This window comes from Colletotrichum paranaense (genome assembly GCF_030867605.1).
Source record: "Colletotrichum paranaense strain IMI 384185 chromosome Unknown Scaffold_13.1, whole genome shotgun sequence".
In the NCBI taxonomy this organism is placed as follows: domain Eukaryota; kingdom Fungi; phylum Ascomycota; class Sordariomycetes; order Glomerellales; family Glomerellaceae; genus Colletotrichum; species Colletotrichum paranaense.
The window spans coordinates 308,755-323,569 of NW_026848971.1; the positions used below are offsets into that span (position 1 = coordinate 308,755).

The 14,815-nt window shown below is 52.4% G+C and overlaps 5 protein-coding genes across 5 annotated transcripts; 3 read left to right on the plus strand and 2 right to left on the minus strand.

Annotated features, from left to right (window-relative positions):
- Positions 1 to 385: 385 nt before the first annotated feature.
- Positions 386 to 2,967, minus strand: CPAR01_13572 (peptidase S41 family protein; the record flags this gene model as incomplete). Its single annotated transcript, XM_060497824.1, has 3 exons — positions 386 to 2,097; positions 2,233 to 2,625; positions 2,802 to 2,967. 3 exons carry the CDS (start codon positions 2,965 to 2,967, stop codon positions 386 to 388), a joined length of 2,271 nt encoding a protein of 756 aa, XP_060343292.1.
- A 1,645-nt stretch (positions 2,968 to 4,612) lies between these two features.
- Positions 4,613 to 5,497, plus strand: CPAR01_13573 (uncharacterized protein; the record flags this gene model as incomplete). The annotated part of the gene is made up of 3 exons (XM_060497825.1): positions 4,613 to 5,002; positions 5,071 to 5,133; positions 5,207 to 5,497. The coding sequence occupies 3 exons, from the start codon at positions 4,613 to 4,615 to the stop codon at positions 5,495 to 5,497; spliced, it is 744 nt and encodes a 247-aa protein (XP_060343293.1).
- A 156-nt stretch (positions 5,498 to 5,653) lies between these two features.
- On the minus strand, positions 5,654 to 7,188 carry CPAR01_13574 (uncharacterized protein; the record flags this gene model as incomplete). Its single annotated transcript, XM_060497826.1, has 2 exons — positions 5,654 to 6,869; positions 7,040 to 7,188. The coding sequence occupies 2 exons, from the start codon at positions 7,186 to 7,188 to the stop codon at positions 5,654 to 5,656; spliced, it is 1,365 nt and encodes a 454-aa protein (XP_060343294.1).
- Positions 7,189 to 8,758: 1,570 nt separating this feature from the next.
- CPAR01_13575 (uncharacterized protein) lies at positions 8,759 to 10,233 on the plus strand (the record flags this gene model as incomplete). Its single annotated transcript, XM_060497827.1, has 2 exons — positions 8,759 to 8,855; positions 8,933 to 10,233. 2 exons carry the CDS (start codon positions 8,759 to 8,761, stop codon positions 10,231 to 10,233), a joined length of 1,398 nt encoding a protein of 465 aa, XP_060343295.1.
- A 2,629-nt stretch (positions 10,234 to 12,862) lies between these two features.
- CPAR01_13576 (ZIP zinc/iron transporter) lies at positions 12,863 to 14,011 on the plus strand (the record flags this gene model as incomplete). The annotated part of the gene is made up of 1 exon (XM_060497828.1): positions 12,863 to 14,011. The coding sequence occupies one exon, from the start codon at positions 12,863 to 12,865 to the stop codon at positions 14,009 to 14,011; it is 1,149 nt and encodes a 382-aa protein (XP_060343296.1).
- Between the last annotated feature and the right edge of the window lie 804 nt (positions 14,012 to 14,815).

Here is a 14,815-nt window from a genome sequence, read left to right on the forward strand (position 1 = left end):
CTTGAATTAACTACAGAGGTCAAGAACTGGGAAAATTGGGAGTTGAAACACTCTCAGTCTGAGTGGTAGAACGGAAAGTGCCAGGACAGGTCGGAGTGGCTAAGAGGGCGCAGGGGAGATTCGACAAGTTACTTGAGCGCGACTATCGGGCCTATTACTAGTAAGACTGAACTGAGATTGAGGGCGAACAAAGCCCATTCCAAAAGTCGCCGGATGGCTTAGATAGACACAGCTTGCCGCTCTTCATTGCTTTCCATGAAAGAAAGACGAATTGGGTACATGGAGTAATCTGCGCATTTTGCATGGAGATTTGACTTAGAAATGTTTGACTTTCTTGCTTTCCTGGTGTCATCCACTCAACTGTCTCACGATATCCGGTCTTCTATCACAAGAAAAACAGCATCGTAGAAATAGACAGCACAAGAGCCAGCACCTTCCAACTAGCCCGCAGAGAGCCAGCAGCATTCTCGTCGTCATCACCGGAATTACTCTCATTGTTACCACCGTTTCCACTATCTCCATTGGCCGAGCCCGATGCACCATCTACGTCTCCAGGGCCGGCTGCCCACTTGAAGCTGGACACAACCTTATTTGTGTAGCCAGGAACTGATCCTATGGTGTAATCGTCGTTGGTGGTCGAGCCCGGTACACACTTGGCGCCATTCCACTTGACCATTGCTACCGCGGTCCACAGGCTAGTCATGTTTGTCAAGGTCTCCCAGGTATAGTAGAGCTTGCAGTTTGCCGCCTCATATATAAACTGCATCGGAACGCCATTGAGATCGTCATCGAGGTATATGTTGGCCGAGTTGACGGTCCAGGTATCCGTAGGTAAGCCCGCGAGCGGGGGGTTCGGGTCGGCAAAGGGTGTCATGTCGATTCCCTCTGGGGGCTTGGCGAACGCCCCAAGAGCAGGATAAATGGTCTGATAGGGTCCCAGCGAAATGACTGGTCCGCCCTTGGATCCTCCCACAGCTTGCATCGGCGCATCGATAGGTCGTCCCCCCATAGCCACGACCTGAATGCCTAGCTCCCGGGTCATCATGCCGACGATGTAGGCACAGGCAGACGCGCAGTGTCCATCGGTGAGAATAACTGTGTCTCCTGGCTTGAACCACGGCTCCGGGATCTCGAAGATGCCGGGCAAACCGGTACGGGCGTAGGCTACTTCCAAAGGTTGCACAACATTAGTGTAGTTGCTGCCCTCGATTGTCTCAGGGCCGTAAAAGTCCCCCCAGCTTGTGAAGTTTCTCAAATCTTCGTCGACGAAGCCATTGAAACCAACCGGGTAAGGAAGGGTCTTCAGGTCTGCGCCCAGTCTTTCGGCAGTCCTTCCGACCCAGTTCAAAGCAGCGTGCGCCCGAACCCGCATATTCATGTGCGCTTCTGCACCGGCCTCTGGGAATAGTGTCGCATATAGGCTCATTGCATTGGCCACAAGACCACCACCGTTACCCTGCAAATCTACGATGAGCTTGGTTTTGTTCTGGCTCTTGCTCCTGTTGACGAATTCGCTAGCAACTCTAGCAAACTCGATGGGATCCTCGAGTGCCTCAAGAACAGTTCTAGCTGTTCCGTTTTGGGACATAAAGACATTCACTGCCAGTACAGCGGTGTCTCCCAGAGTCGAGTCGTTGAAGAAGTAGCCGCTGATATACCTGTCTTCGTGGATGACAGAAGGTTCAGGGTACCCCTTCAAGGCCGGAGAGAATGGGATCCTCGTGGTATTGAGGGTGACTTCCGCTTCGCCATTGTCAAGCGGTACCTCAAAGCGCTCATGAATTGCTTGACCAGACGTGATGCCGGAGAAATTTGCAACAATGCGAGCTCTGTTGACAACAATTACCTCCGTTCCGTTGGCGAATTCGATGACGCTTTCGTCATTGAGGGTTGTGTGTAGATGCCTGCCAGCGCTTGTCGTCTCGAGAACATTTTCTAGCGCTGCGCTATACAGCTGCTCGTTGTAGGCTGCATCGGGATCCTGGTCTCGAGAGTTGTCAACAGACCGCTGCTGAATGTAGTCAACAATGGGGGCTGTGTCAAAGGACTTGACCTCTGACGCATTATATCCTTGTTCCGTGCTCTTCTGGTAGTCAGCTAGGAAGCACTTGCGTTAGTGATGTCTGAATGGCAATTCTAGATGTCTACCGTTGCCTCCTTCCCAACCTCCGCATGTGAGAGAAAGGGGCATGGCCAAGAGGGGAAATAACAATCATGGAATTCCCTACTTACAGTAAAGGTAAATTCTGGGCGACTTGATGCCATCTTCCGAAATCGATATAAACAACGCTGGCGTAGAAAAGCTGATCAATACACCCAAAACAGGCGACCAGGACAAGTGCCCATCCCGAGGCTTGACGTTAATCAGTCTGTAAAGATCAACAGTGAAGTCAATCTGAGACTCGTAACCTCCATTTTCGAGGGACTGGGTAATGTTGTCGAGGCCACCAAAGATATCGACGCCCAGGTAAAGGTACTCTGCGGGAGGATCTAGAAGAATGTCGACGGTACTCTGATATTCAAGCCATGGTCGCAAATAGCGAACAAGCGCTGTATCTCTTTCAACGTCCACTGAGATTGACCTAAGGCACTGGTATGCCAGGGAAGGCTTCACCACAACATCGTCTGCAGGGTGTCAGCCTATGTTCCACTTGATGTGTTTGTAGTCGCTGTTGGTCCTTCACCCCCAGCCTAAAGCTTTCGCGTGGCACGACAGGGGCGAATGCGAGGACGAACCATATCCTGGTACTCAACAGAAGACCTGATAGTATCTGCTCCCAGAAAGGAGCTACGTAACATACCGGTCGTGTTTGTTATAATTGCTTCGTCGTAGACCCTTCCAATCTCGGCACAAGCTTCGCCACCCGCGACCTGTCTCCGAAGCTGCGGTGTAGATGCAGCCGGAGCGGCGACCGCAAATGCCGCAACGGGTAGAGCTCGTGCGAAGAGCGATGTGAGCCGCACCATTGTTCTTACAACTACTACTCCGAAGCAATCGCTCAAGAACACAAGAAAGGCAATTGACGATCCGCGCAAGGCACGCCATGATCGGGCGCCGCCGACCTTAAGAAGGCACGCGCGTCCAAGACATTTGGCGACGCATCGCAATTAGCGGCCCTTCCTTCTGTGGCACCAACAAGCATACAAAAGTCCCGAATTGAGGCGATGCATGAGTTAGCAAGGCTGGGTCGCATTGGCGGTACTTGGCAAAGTCGAACACCGTTTGTCATCCAACGAGTCGAAAGAGAAATTGGCCCGATTTTGCACCAACATTCGATGGAAAGCAACCCGTCGAGACGGATCAAAGTAGGGCAAGGGGCCAACATCAGTATAAGTATTCAGCTTGGCCGCAAGCTGGGCTTGGCTCGTGACTTGTTGAACATGGGTGATCCACAACTCTAGGCATCACGTAGGGGTTTCCTAGCTGTTGGTTGGCGTGTCTTGGAAATGTGGTGCGGTCTATGAATGCTGCCAAGACAGAAGGATGCACCACAACCCACGCCAAACTTCACAAAAACAGAAATACACATCATCGAGCAGACTGGCCATCGCCGCCCTCTAGGCGCAAGGCCTACCTCTATTTAACAGTCTTCAAGCGCGATTGTCTCGTCCATGAAGCTTCCTAGCTGACCCGTACCTACACTCTGAACATAGGAGAGGTAGGTAGGCTATCTGGGGAGAATTCGAGGGTAACAATCTGTTCTTCCTTCCGACGCCGCCGTAGCCATGGTAGAACAAGACCCCCGGTGCCCTTACTGTCCTTCTTTAAGCTACGTTTCTACTATTCATACATTGCGCTACTCAGACCTACTCTGCGTGTCTAGAAGTTTTGGTTCATGATGTTCAAGTTGGTTCGTATGATGTGGTGAAAAGTTTCCTAATTCGGTAATCGGAGCCGTTGAACGTGTTGTCTCAAAATCCGGCACCGGGGAAGTGGGGTAAAAACGGCAACTGAAAGACTCTTTGTTCGCCGCTTTCCTCGGCCACATCACTCCGATCCATCTGCAGGGACCAACAGCGCTGGCTAGATCGTGCCATCGCGTAAGCTTACCTCAATATCCAGACCGCGGGGTTCTCTTTGACTCATGCAAGGGCTCAAAGCGGAAGCTACAATGGAGGACCCGCAGCGGCCAGCTGGACGGACAGCGGAGGCTAAGCTTCATCAAGGAAACATTAAGAAGCGTGACCGGCCCATCTAGAAAGCAGGGCGCACATGGCAGATGATAAACTTGCTCATAACTGGTGGACGTAAAGCGCTATGTGATAGATAACGCGGACCATGCATCATCTCATTACTAATTCTATGGATTTGGGGCGCCTCGTGATTAAGCTTCCAGCGTCCGATTCCCGGAGATGTGTCAAGTGGATACTCCGAGTTTAGCCAGCCCACCTTGCCGGGCTGGTGGAGCGCGCTTAGCTTATCTGTGAGTCCGAAACTCCGACGGCTTTGAGTCAAGAACACGGAGCAGCCCACTTCATTCTGATCAAGAGTGTCCCGCACCGCAATACCGACACATCTCGAACTTGATTTCACTCCCCATAGACTTTACACTACACAGACTTAGGAACAGACACAATAAGGGACGCTTAAGAACACACATTACGGATAAACATGGGTTCATTACCACGAGCAACACCTTTCAGGGTCGCCATCGTCAAAGCCTACGAGATCGACGAGCCAAAACACAGAGGGATGTTGCAGTCGTTCCGAGATAACGTCCTACAACAAGTTCCGGATGCAATCATCGACGCATATCGGCCAATGAAGGATGACGGCCACCTTCCAGCGCCTGCGGACTACAATCTCATCATTATCACCGGCGGACTGAGTAACCTGTGCCAGGCAACTTATGAGCCTTGGGTCGATACCACGCTGGAATGGATTCGACAGGTGGTGGGGCAGCAACACGTCACCAAAGCCAAGCTTCTCGGCATCTGCTGGGGTCATCAGGCAATTGCGACAGCTCTTTCTGGCAAAGTCGGGAGTTTTGAACATCCAAGAGTGAGTATTGAGGAACAGCGCAGGAAATATGGAGGCTCTATAAGGCAGATGCTAAGCTAGTTCTCTAGGTTGGCGTGGAAGTTCTCGCTCTGAACGATGATGGTAAAGAAATTTTTGGCAAGGATGCGCTGGTAAGTACCCTCTGCAGCATATTATCCGTGATCAATCCCTAGGTTCCAGTCGTTAAGCCCTCAATCCCATTAGAAAATCACAAAGTTTCACAAGCGCTTTGTGCAGAATGTGCCCAACAGCTTCAAGCCATTGGCACCTGAGAACGAAATCCTCATGTCCGACTCTGGACTTGTCTTATCGCTTCAAGGCCACCCAGAGATTTACGGCGAGCTTTCCAGGCAACTTTTCGAGATGAACGTTCCATATTACAGAGCCACACTGCCAACCGAGGACGATCTTCAACGATACTACTCTGAGATGTCCTCGAGTGAGCAGGACGCCAAGCTCATTTTCCAGAAGGTAACGGAATGGGCGCAGTCATGATTTCCTCAATAGTTAGACATGGGGGTTTTAGATATGATTGATGAAGTATAAATTTTGTCAATGAAGACTACAGCGTTCCCCTTTATCATTAAGATATATTCAATTCGAATGAACTGGGAATAGGTAAACTTCGATATTGTTTGGGACGTTAGGTGATCAAAGAGATCCAAGTTTCGGATCATTATCCTTTAATCTGGCGTACTCTTGTTGGGCTTTGATAGCAACATGGTGGCCCCATGGTCCACCTGCCGACTTCAGTAAAGCAATAGCTCGACAATGCGTTTTGGGATGACGGCAGTACGCAGCGGTGTAATAGAAGATCGCAACCGCTCCTATGTCAACTGCTATCTTCCGACTCTCAATGTCATCCAATAAGGTAGAGAGTTGCATAATGAGCCCATTTGAAGAGTCCGGCTCTGAAGAGAAAGGTGATAGAGGAATCATCTCTGTGATAATGCGCCATACTTTTAGTATTTTTACGCAGGGATCGGAGGCCAATTGCGGCTGTTGTGAGACGAAGAGTGCAAATTTGTCGGACCATTGACGCAATGGTTCCGCCACGACCTGGTGCGTTCTCCCTTTGGATCCTGTGACTTTTGGCGGAACCACAAGAACATAAGCCAAGAGGTCGAGCTGAACATTCCGAGCGTGAGCGACACTGGAAAACTCAGGCATTATTTGCTCCGGGGCTTGGACTACCTTCGGTGGCACGCTGGGGGGTATCGGCAACATTCTTGATTGCAGGACCAAAATATGAAAGATCGGTTTTATCTGACTCCGTATGAGGTGGCCTCCTGGCGACCCAAAGGTGGTGGTAGATGGTGGGGCGGTGTGGGATAACCACGTTGATAGGATCTTGAAGCTGCTTGTGAGATGTCGAACAGCGTCCTGATAGCCCCCACGCAGCCACTCAAACATTATACCGAGGATGGAACACACGAGTGTAATCTCGAGAGCTGACCATCCTCGATGGGTCATATGCGTATTGAGGAGACTGACAGCCCTCGTGTACTCTGCTTCGGCGTATTTATACAGGCTAACGGCATTCGAGTCCGAGTGTTGTGCGAGGCCAGACTTCAAAGACTCGTGGAGGGAACCAATGGCAACGAGCATTTGATGGACACATTGTTCTCGGTAGCTTAGTTGCAAGATGGTGGTGCTCCAGAACTCCACGTCAAAGTATCCAGCAAACTCAGGAGCTGAGTGTCCTTGATAAAAGTTGATCCAGCGACCGGTTTGCGGGGCTAGCTGATAGATGGCATCGTTAGGATTGGGCCGCGGTACGATTGATACGTATGCGCTTTTTGCGAGGAGCGAACTGCGCCGTTCATTGCTCGAGTCTTCGACAAAGTCGCAGACTCTTCCTGTAGAACTACATCGAAGGCATGAGGGTCGTTCCAAGCCGCATCTCACATGGCGAATTCTGTGCCCGGAGAAGATTCACTTAGCTTGCAAATTCACGCTGTTCTCAAGCGCCTTGTCGGCGCAGCATATGGACCGCACTGATAGAACCGTATCCAGCGAACAAATCGGCTCACTTACCGGCAAGTCGCGCAGCCAAGACGAGTGCGGGTATGTTTGGCCCTTTTTCGTGTCATTGTTGAGACAAGTTGATCGCTGTTGGCGTCTTCGTTGGAGACTGTGTTTGCGTTGGTCGGACTGTGCCTTTTCAGGGGCGCTAACAATACCATGTCTATGTTGGTTGCGCCGGCAAGTGTACGGCGTGGATGTAACTGCGTCAAGGGCTCGGGCTCTTTGAGATGTTGAGATTCCCTAAAGAGGGTGAATGAAAATCTTCCATATGAGTCACTGAGTTTGAGAGGAAAAGGAGCAGGTAGAGATATTGGAGGTACGGTTGAAGCTCAGTTACCGGCCGGTCGTCGAGGACTGTCCTTGCAAAAGCAATGCCTCAGCCCCGCTTCTTCCGCAAACATTGGTTATCGGCGGACCACGGGTATTTCTCATTGGTCGGAGCAAGCATCATGTCCAATCACACCTGTGAATCGATAATATCAGGATCCACATCTTGTTGGACGGCGTTCTGCCCTGCAAAACCAGGGACCGGCGAGACATCGCGCATCGCGGGCATTGACCGTAGGCCCCAGTTCCATCGGTGCGGAGGATTTGCCAAGTGTCCATCGTGTTTCCATGTGCTGTGCCTCTTCAGGAACTAAACTGGATGAAGCAAGACAGATTCCCAAGCATCCGGCACGTGAGGACCGCCGAACGTGAAGGCACGATATCACCAGCCTCGGGAACGCCGTATCACGAGTAAACTCAAGGAGGAAAAAATGTTCAGACTGGCTCTGGAACTCCAAAGTATTGAGATAATCTCTCCGTATCGAGAGTCGGGATGGGAAATAATTCATCTTATCGTGGATGCGACGGTCGCCATCCACCCATCTTTATTTTTAATTAGAGAAATTCTGAAGCTGGTGGACCTAATTGCCGACAACTTGTGGCTGCTGGCCATAGTCATTGGAAAGTTAGAGACTCAGATTGAAACAAATAGACTAATATAAAAGGACGTCCCAAGAGTTCTGCATTTTTACGTGGTGCATTCGTCTCCCTCAGGTTTCTGGCTGTTGGATTCGCAACTGCGGACTTCCACAGAATAGGGAAAATGCAAGTGATCTTAGCCATGAGATAAATCCTGCGAAAGACGAGGCCGGTCCAAATTGCGTGACGGGACTCCCTCACATGATCGGGAAGCAATGCAAGCCATCGTCATCCGCATCGCCAGAAAAAGAAGAAGAAAACAAGGTTCAAGTCCTGTTCAAGGAGTTGATGGTCAGAACCACCAATCGGGAAACATCCATCCTTGTACATGGAGCTGTTGCACAGAACGATAAGGTAAGGTGGATCAAGCAAGATAGAATACTCGACTTAGTCGTGAACATCCGCCCTGTTCACAGCCATCAGGAATTTCGAATTGAAGCCTTGTCCTCCATGTCTCAATTGAAATCGAATTGGTCCTTAGATAACTCGTCAAGAGCTATGCCCTTGTCTTTGCTGAAGTTCTACCTCAACCAGGCATGATGAGTGAGCCGGCTTATGTAATCAAAATGAGCCGGACCCACGCCAAGCAGCCGGCGATGCCAGAACTTCCATTGCCCAGAACCAAGCGATCGTCATAGGAGCTACTTCGAGCATCAATTCGCATAAAACCTTCCAGCGCTAAGGTACCAAACGAATGTCTCTGCAACAATAGCAAGTCGTGAGCCCGTTGCTCTGTGAGGCGATCTTGAACATCCGCCCAACATGCGCGAGTTCATGAGCTATGTGCAGAGCGCGTTCTACGACGCCACCGGCTGGAACCGCGACAACTCGTACTCGACGCTCAACGCAACTGCAGATGGTAGGCTTGACGAAATGCGCAGAGCTCATTTGGGGAACTGCACATTGGACCAGCACTGACATGAAGGGCATCGGCAGCACTCCTCAACTTTCCAACACCGCAGGGCCTACGCCTCACACTCTCCTCTCTCGCGACCCCTCACTTTGCGACATCATACCAGCTCGGCTCCGTAGGCGTAGTCGACGGCTCCATCTCCTACCTTTACTCCTCCGTGCCCCTCCGCGCGCACCTCACCCCGCAATCCGATGCCGTACCATTGCCAGCACTGCTGCGCTCGTACCGACCGCTCGCCGACCTCCCGCCTCGAACCTCGAAGCCTTACCCCCTTCTTAGTCCGGCCGCAGCCTCCCTGCTCTACGGCCGTTTGTACCTCCCTGAGTCCATGCTCGAAGCTCTCGTCGTGAAGAGGATATCCCCCGCGCTGCAACTCCAGCTCAGCGCCGTCTCAGGAAAGTTTCTACGCAACGGAGGCACTGTCCTGGGACTGGCTCAGTATGATGTCGGCAGATACGCTATCGAAGGCCTAGGTTCGTCCGACGGCGGCCTGCTGGGCTTCAGAGGCGCGTACAACTTTGGTGGTGATACAGAAGATATCCAAGCTCTACGATCGGGCGGCAAGCTGGGCGGACACACGGACGAAGCGAAGGAACGAATCTACGGACGCTTCAGCGCCGGCGGGGAGATCTACTACGGCCTACTTAACAAGTCGGGCGGCGTCAGTTTCGGCGGGCGCTTTGCGACGCTCCCAGAGCACCGCGGCACCCCGCTGACGGCGACAATGACGATCAACCCCCTGATGGGCAACATAAGCGCCAGCTACGCTGTAGTAGCAGGCAAGCACTGCAGTCTCGCGACGAGGATGGACTTCAACGTGTACAGCTACGAGAGCGACTGGTCCGTGGGCATGGAGCTGTGGCGCAAGAACCTGACCCGCAACCTCGAGCCCGCGCTCTCGGCCGAGAGCTTTGTCAAAAAGGACCGCAGTTTCCAGGCAAAGCTAGAGTGGAGGCTGGACGACGAGCTGCCCGAGTCACCCAAGCTGCAGCCGAGGCTTGTCGTGGAAGAGCCAGAGCATGAACGGAAGAATCAGCCGAGAGAACGCAGCTTTCAGGCGAAGATGGAGTGGAGATTGGACGATCCTGCGGTGGATCGGACGAAAGAGACGGCGGCGGCGGATGCCGGCACGGCGGCAGAGACCAAGGGCGCGGATGAATACGGCAGCGTCATCAAGGCGCGGCTGGACCAGAACATGAAGATTGGGGTCTTGTGGGAGGGGAGGGTCAAGTCCCTCCTGTTCAGTCTCGGCAGCGCAATCGACCTGCGCAAGCTCGACTCGCCGTTCCGCACGGTGGGCGTGGAAATTCAATTTTCATCATGAAAAGGAGTCAATGGTCTTTTTGGCCAGATTACAGCGACCCACCGGTAATCTTGCCTGATGCGACGTTCTTCCCGACATCTCGGTCGCAGAAACAGGCAGTTGGCGCGTGGCAGAAGTTCCCGGCATCCTGGCACGGCTGCACACCCGAGATCCTTAGCACCTGAGAGGCTGAGTCTACTAGTACTCTATACTACCTGTCAAGGTTGGACTCGACAGATCCCGGCTTCGTGGCTACGGGCCTCCTTGGGCACAATCCGAGGTGACGCCGCAGCTATCGATGCAGGATGGCGTCGGAAGGGCCGTGGTGGCTGCATGAAATAGGAGGAGAATGCGACGTTGCCTTTGATACTTGTTCTCTCGGAAATGTTAGCCGAGAGGAGAAAGCAGAACTCAGAAGTGGCTCTGGGTCTCGAAGTCTCTGGTGACTTCCGTAAGTAATGGGGCATGGTCGATTGGGTTCTTCATGATGAAATCATGGACGGAAGCAAGCGACCGGCTTGGCTGAAGCTTGACTAGCAGAAACGGCTTAAGCCAAGCTTTCTTGGCAGTGGATGAAAGCCACCCGCATTCAAAGGGCTACCGCGCGTACAGTTATCAGTACCACTCTTGGAGATGTGAAGAAAATCTTCCCACTTCACTGATAGAAGTCGTGTGCGTCCTTGTCTAAGATGGGTTCAGATTGGAGGAGAGCTGAACGTGAGTTTCCTCTTAGAATGTCTCAACTCATTCAGCCGTAACATATTACACGAAGATTAATCCCCAATCAATGTTCATGATTATGGTTTAACTATGTCGGTGTTTTGCCCCTTTCGAGCAATACCAGCAATATCGGCGATATCCCTCACCATTAGGTGAGTATCAAATAACGAGCGCATTCCTCGCAACGTCAAGATATCCCACCTCATTCCTGAATGCTGTCAGCTCCCCAACTGGCACTATCCTTGGTCCGTCGCGCTAGCTCGGCGCGGGTGCCCCACGCCATCAGATTTTGTGCCAATTTATTCGGTCTCTCATTGGCCCGCAAGCTGGCCATCAAGGTTCTCCGCACTAGCTTAACCATCAAGGTCCTCACTCTGAAAGTCGAAGCAAGTGCGTTGGCGGACCTCCAGTCTTTCTTGCACGATAGTTGCATGTATCTGTGTTGGAAGTAGCTGACTTTGGCGATGCTTACCATGATTAAAATCCACATGTCCTTGCGCATGATGGATAGAATCATGGAGAATAACTACAGAATACCTTGCACTGGTCGATTTGCGCTGCTCTGTCTTTGTTTCATGAATGCGGAAGCTGCAGGGGAACAGGTGCTGGGTTGTCTTTGATAAGAAACCCGTGAGGTAAGAACAAGGTGCGAAAGTGGATCTACATCGACGTTTGGCCATCAAGGTCCTCACTTTCCATTTTGCGCATCCGCCTGTGCCCGTCCCTGCGCCTTCCGCCCGAGCCTGACACCCGTGCCGCTCTGGTCAACTGTTCCTGGGTCTTTCCAAGTTCTCTCTGCACACTCGTCTTTTGCCCAAGGTACCTCTTGCTCGGTATCACCGTCGACCTCGAGAAAGTGAACCGTCAAAACTCTAAACATTAGACAGTTTTTCTCGACCGTCCAACAATCGTTTCGAGGCCACCGATTTGTTCAGACGGGTTCCCTGCACGTCAGGATATCGTTTTCGTACCTCGTCGTCCAATAATTCCCTCTCGTAAATTTTCTTTTTGGTATCTATCAGACGCCGTGCGATAGAACATCGATCGAGTGTCCCAAAGAAAAACAGCACACAGCAATCCACCTTGACGTCTCCCTTTGATCAGCCGCGCCATACCAAAGAACCACAGAAAAACCACCACCGGACAGAAGAACCGAAACAAGATATTTCCTCTTCCTTTGGTCTGCAAAGTGCCGGGTTTCCCGCTTGCTTTTGTGGTTCCTCCGTCCTCGTCGAGTCCACCCTGGCTGTTTAAGCGGGGGGTCCCTCCGTCCTCTTATGCCATCCTAACCCCCCTCCGCGACCGACGACCATCCGGGTTCTCGACACATCTTGCAACGCCGTCCCACGCCGCGCAAGTTCGCAGCCACCGCAGCCCACTCGCCCTCCCTCTCTTCGAGAATCGACAAAGAGAATTCCGATTCTTCATCGTCTCCATCAGAGTATCCCCTGCACTTGGCGCATAATATATACTGCCCAGCGCCTGTCTCGGAGCCTCAATCCTCTCCATCTACCAAGACGCCAAGCTGCGAGCCAAGACCTTCGAGGACCCATCTCCCAGGACGCACACCTCGCCCTGCCGCCCTTCAGCTCTTCGTTGCTCCTCTCTGTCGCCATCTCATTGCGCCTCTCAGACGACTTTGGCCTGTCGTATCACCTCGGTAAACGCATCTAGCCGCCGCTCAACCCAGTCTCTCGGAGACGCACAGGCTTCGAGCCCAGTCCGCCGGCACTTGTCACATATCCCCGGTCGATCAAGAAGCCATTGCTCCAACCTGTACCACCGGTGGTGCCTCGAGCTCGTCTACTTTGCTGTCACAGCCTTCCGGGTACTTACCTGTCTGCGGTGACCAAGACCAGAGCCTTAAAGCAAGCACCCGTCGCAGGCTCTGCCAGCATCTGTAACGTATTCAGCAAGAAAATCAGCAAAAATGAACCCTTTGGAAATGTCAGCGGCGAAGCTCCTCGCCCTCCGCCAAGATGATGGCTCCGGTGCCGATGCCGTCAACGAGTGCGGTGCCGCTGCCGTCGATGTCAGCAACAAGGGACTGCGTATCGCCTCCATCTTCATCATCATGGTCGCTTCGATGCTTGGTGGTTTCCTCCCTATCTTCCTGGCCAGGACCACCAGAATGCACGTTCCCAAGATGACCTTCTTCATCTTCAAGTATGTCGGTACCGGTGTCATTATCGCAACCGCTTGGATGCATCTGTTGGCCCCTGGTGTCGAGGCTCTGCACAACGAGTGCTTGGAGCCGATGCTGGGCAGCTACGACTGGGCTTTCGCCATCGGCCTGATGACCGTCATGGTCATGTTCCTGATTGAGATGATCGCATCCAACGTCGCCTCGTCTGCTTTCGGCAGCCATGACCACGAACTTGGCCACAGCAACAGCATGGCCACCAAGACCAAGGACATTGGGACCGATGGGACGAGCGCTACCGAGGTTTGCCCCCACGACGTTGACACTGAGAGGGGTGCCGGCTTTGTCGACCCCAAGAAGGTGCCTGGACTTCCAGACGACGTTAGCTACCCGCCCGGTGGAAGGGATCATCTCGGCCATGCTCGCGACCATACCGAAGGAGACAGCCACAACGGCCTCGCTGGCCAGTTGATTGCCATCTTCATTCTCGAATTCGGTGTCGTGTTCCACTCCATCTTCATTGGACTCGTCCTCGCCACCAGCGACGAGCTCGTCGTCCTCCTCATCGTCCTTACTTTCCACCAGTTCTTCGAGGGTCTCGGTTTGGGCTCTCGTCTTGCCACTGCCACTTGGCCTTCCCACGGCCGCTGGTGGCCTCACATTCTCGCCATCATCTACGGCCTGTCGACACCCATCGCTATTGCCGTTGGTATCGCTGCTCAGCCGAACAGCGCCAAGACCCAGACACTTGTCAACGGAATCTTCGACTCTATCAGTGCCGGTATTCTGATGTACACGGGTCTGGTTGAGCTTCTGGCCCACGAGTTCATGTTCAACCCGCAGATGAGAAACTCACCGCTCAAGGTGCAGCTCTTTGCGTTCGGCTGTGTCGCGCTCGGTGCTGGTGTGATGGCTGTCTTGGCCAACTGGGCCTAGGTGTGACGGACTGACCATGACGGACGTTGTGTGCAAACGAACGATGTAGAATTGGTGAAAACGGAACTGGAAATGATAAACGGATTATGGGGGCAATCGGTGAAAATGATACCTGGGTCGGTGAGCCGGTGTTTAGTGCACGGTGTGGAACATTACTTTCGGAGGCATTTTGGATTTTGCATTAGGAGGAGTTTTGCATACGCCTCTCAGTCAGGCATATAATGGGATAGTGATAGAATGAATGTTTGCAATCGCAATTGCTTTGAGTTAAAAATTGGCACTGGTGATATTGTAATTGCATATGAGCTTGCTCTGAAGATGTGATGACTATTGATCATTGTGGCTGGTCGTGCGGTAGTACGAAACCACTGCTTCGTGACAGCTCAAGATATAACGAGAGGCTGCAAGCTTCGGTGATCACGAACTCAAGCAGATGGTTTCTCATAATGTATCCTTGTCATCGGAGTGAGGCTCTGGCGTCTCCAGCATGAGCCCCTCATTGAGTCGAGCATTGGACCCACATGGAATGGCGCTGAACCGGAAATATTAGATAAACGACGCTCGGACTCAATAGTGGGTCTCGGTGACTAGGTATGGTTAAGTGAAAAAAAAATTGAAAAACAGTTTTGAACCGATGACACACGTGATCTGTCGCCCCGCAGGGCAAAGAGCCCTGCGCCAAGCACCGGGCACCACCAAAAATTTACCATCGCAACTTTCGTGAACTTGTGCCTCTCGATCTGTTGACCGACCGACCTCATCGCCAAATTTATCGCCCAGCGCCGCACCCAGTCCACCCTTCTC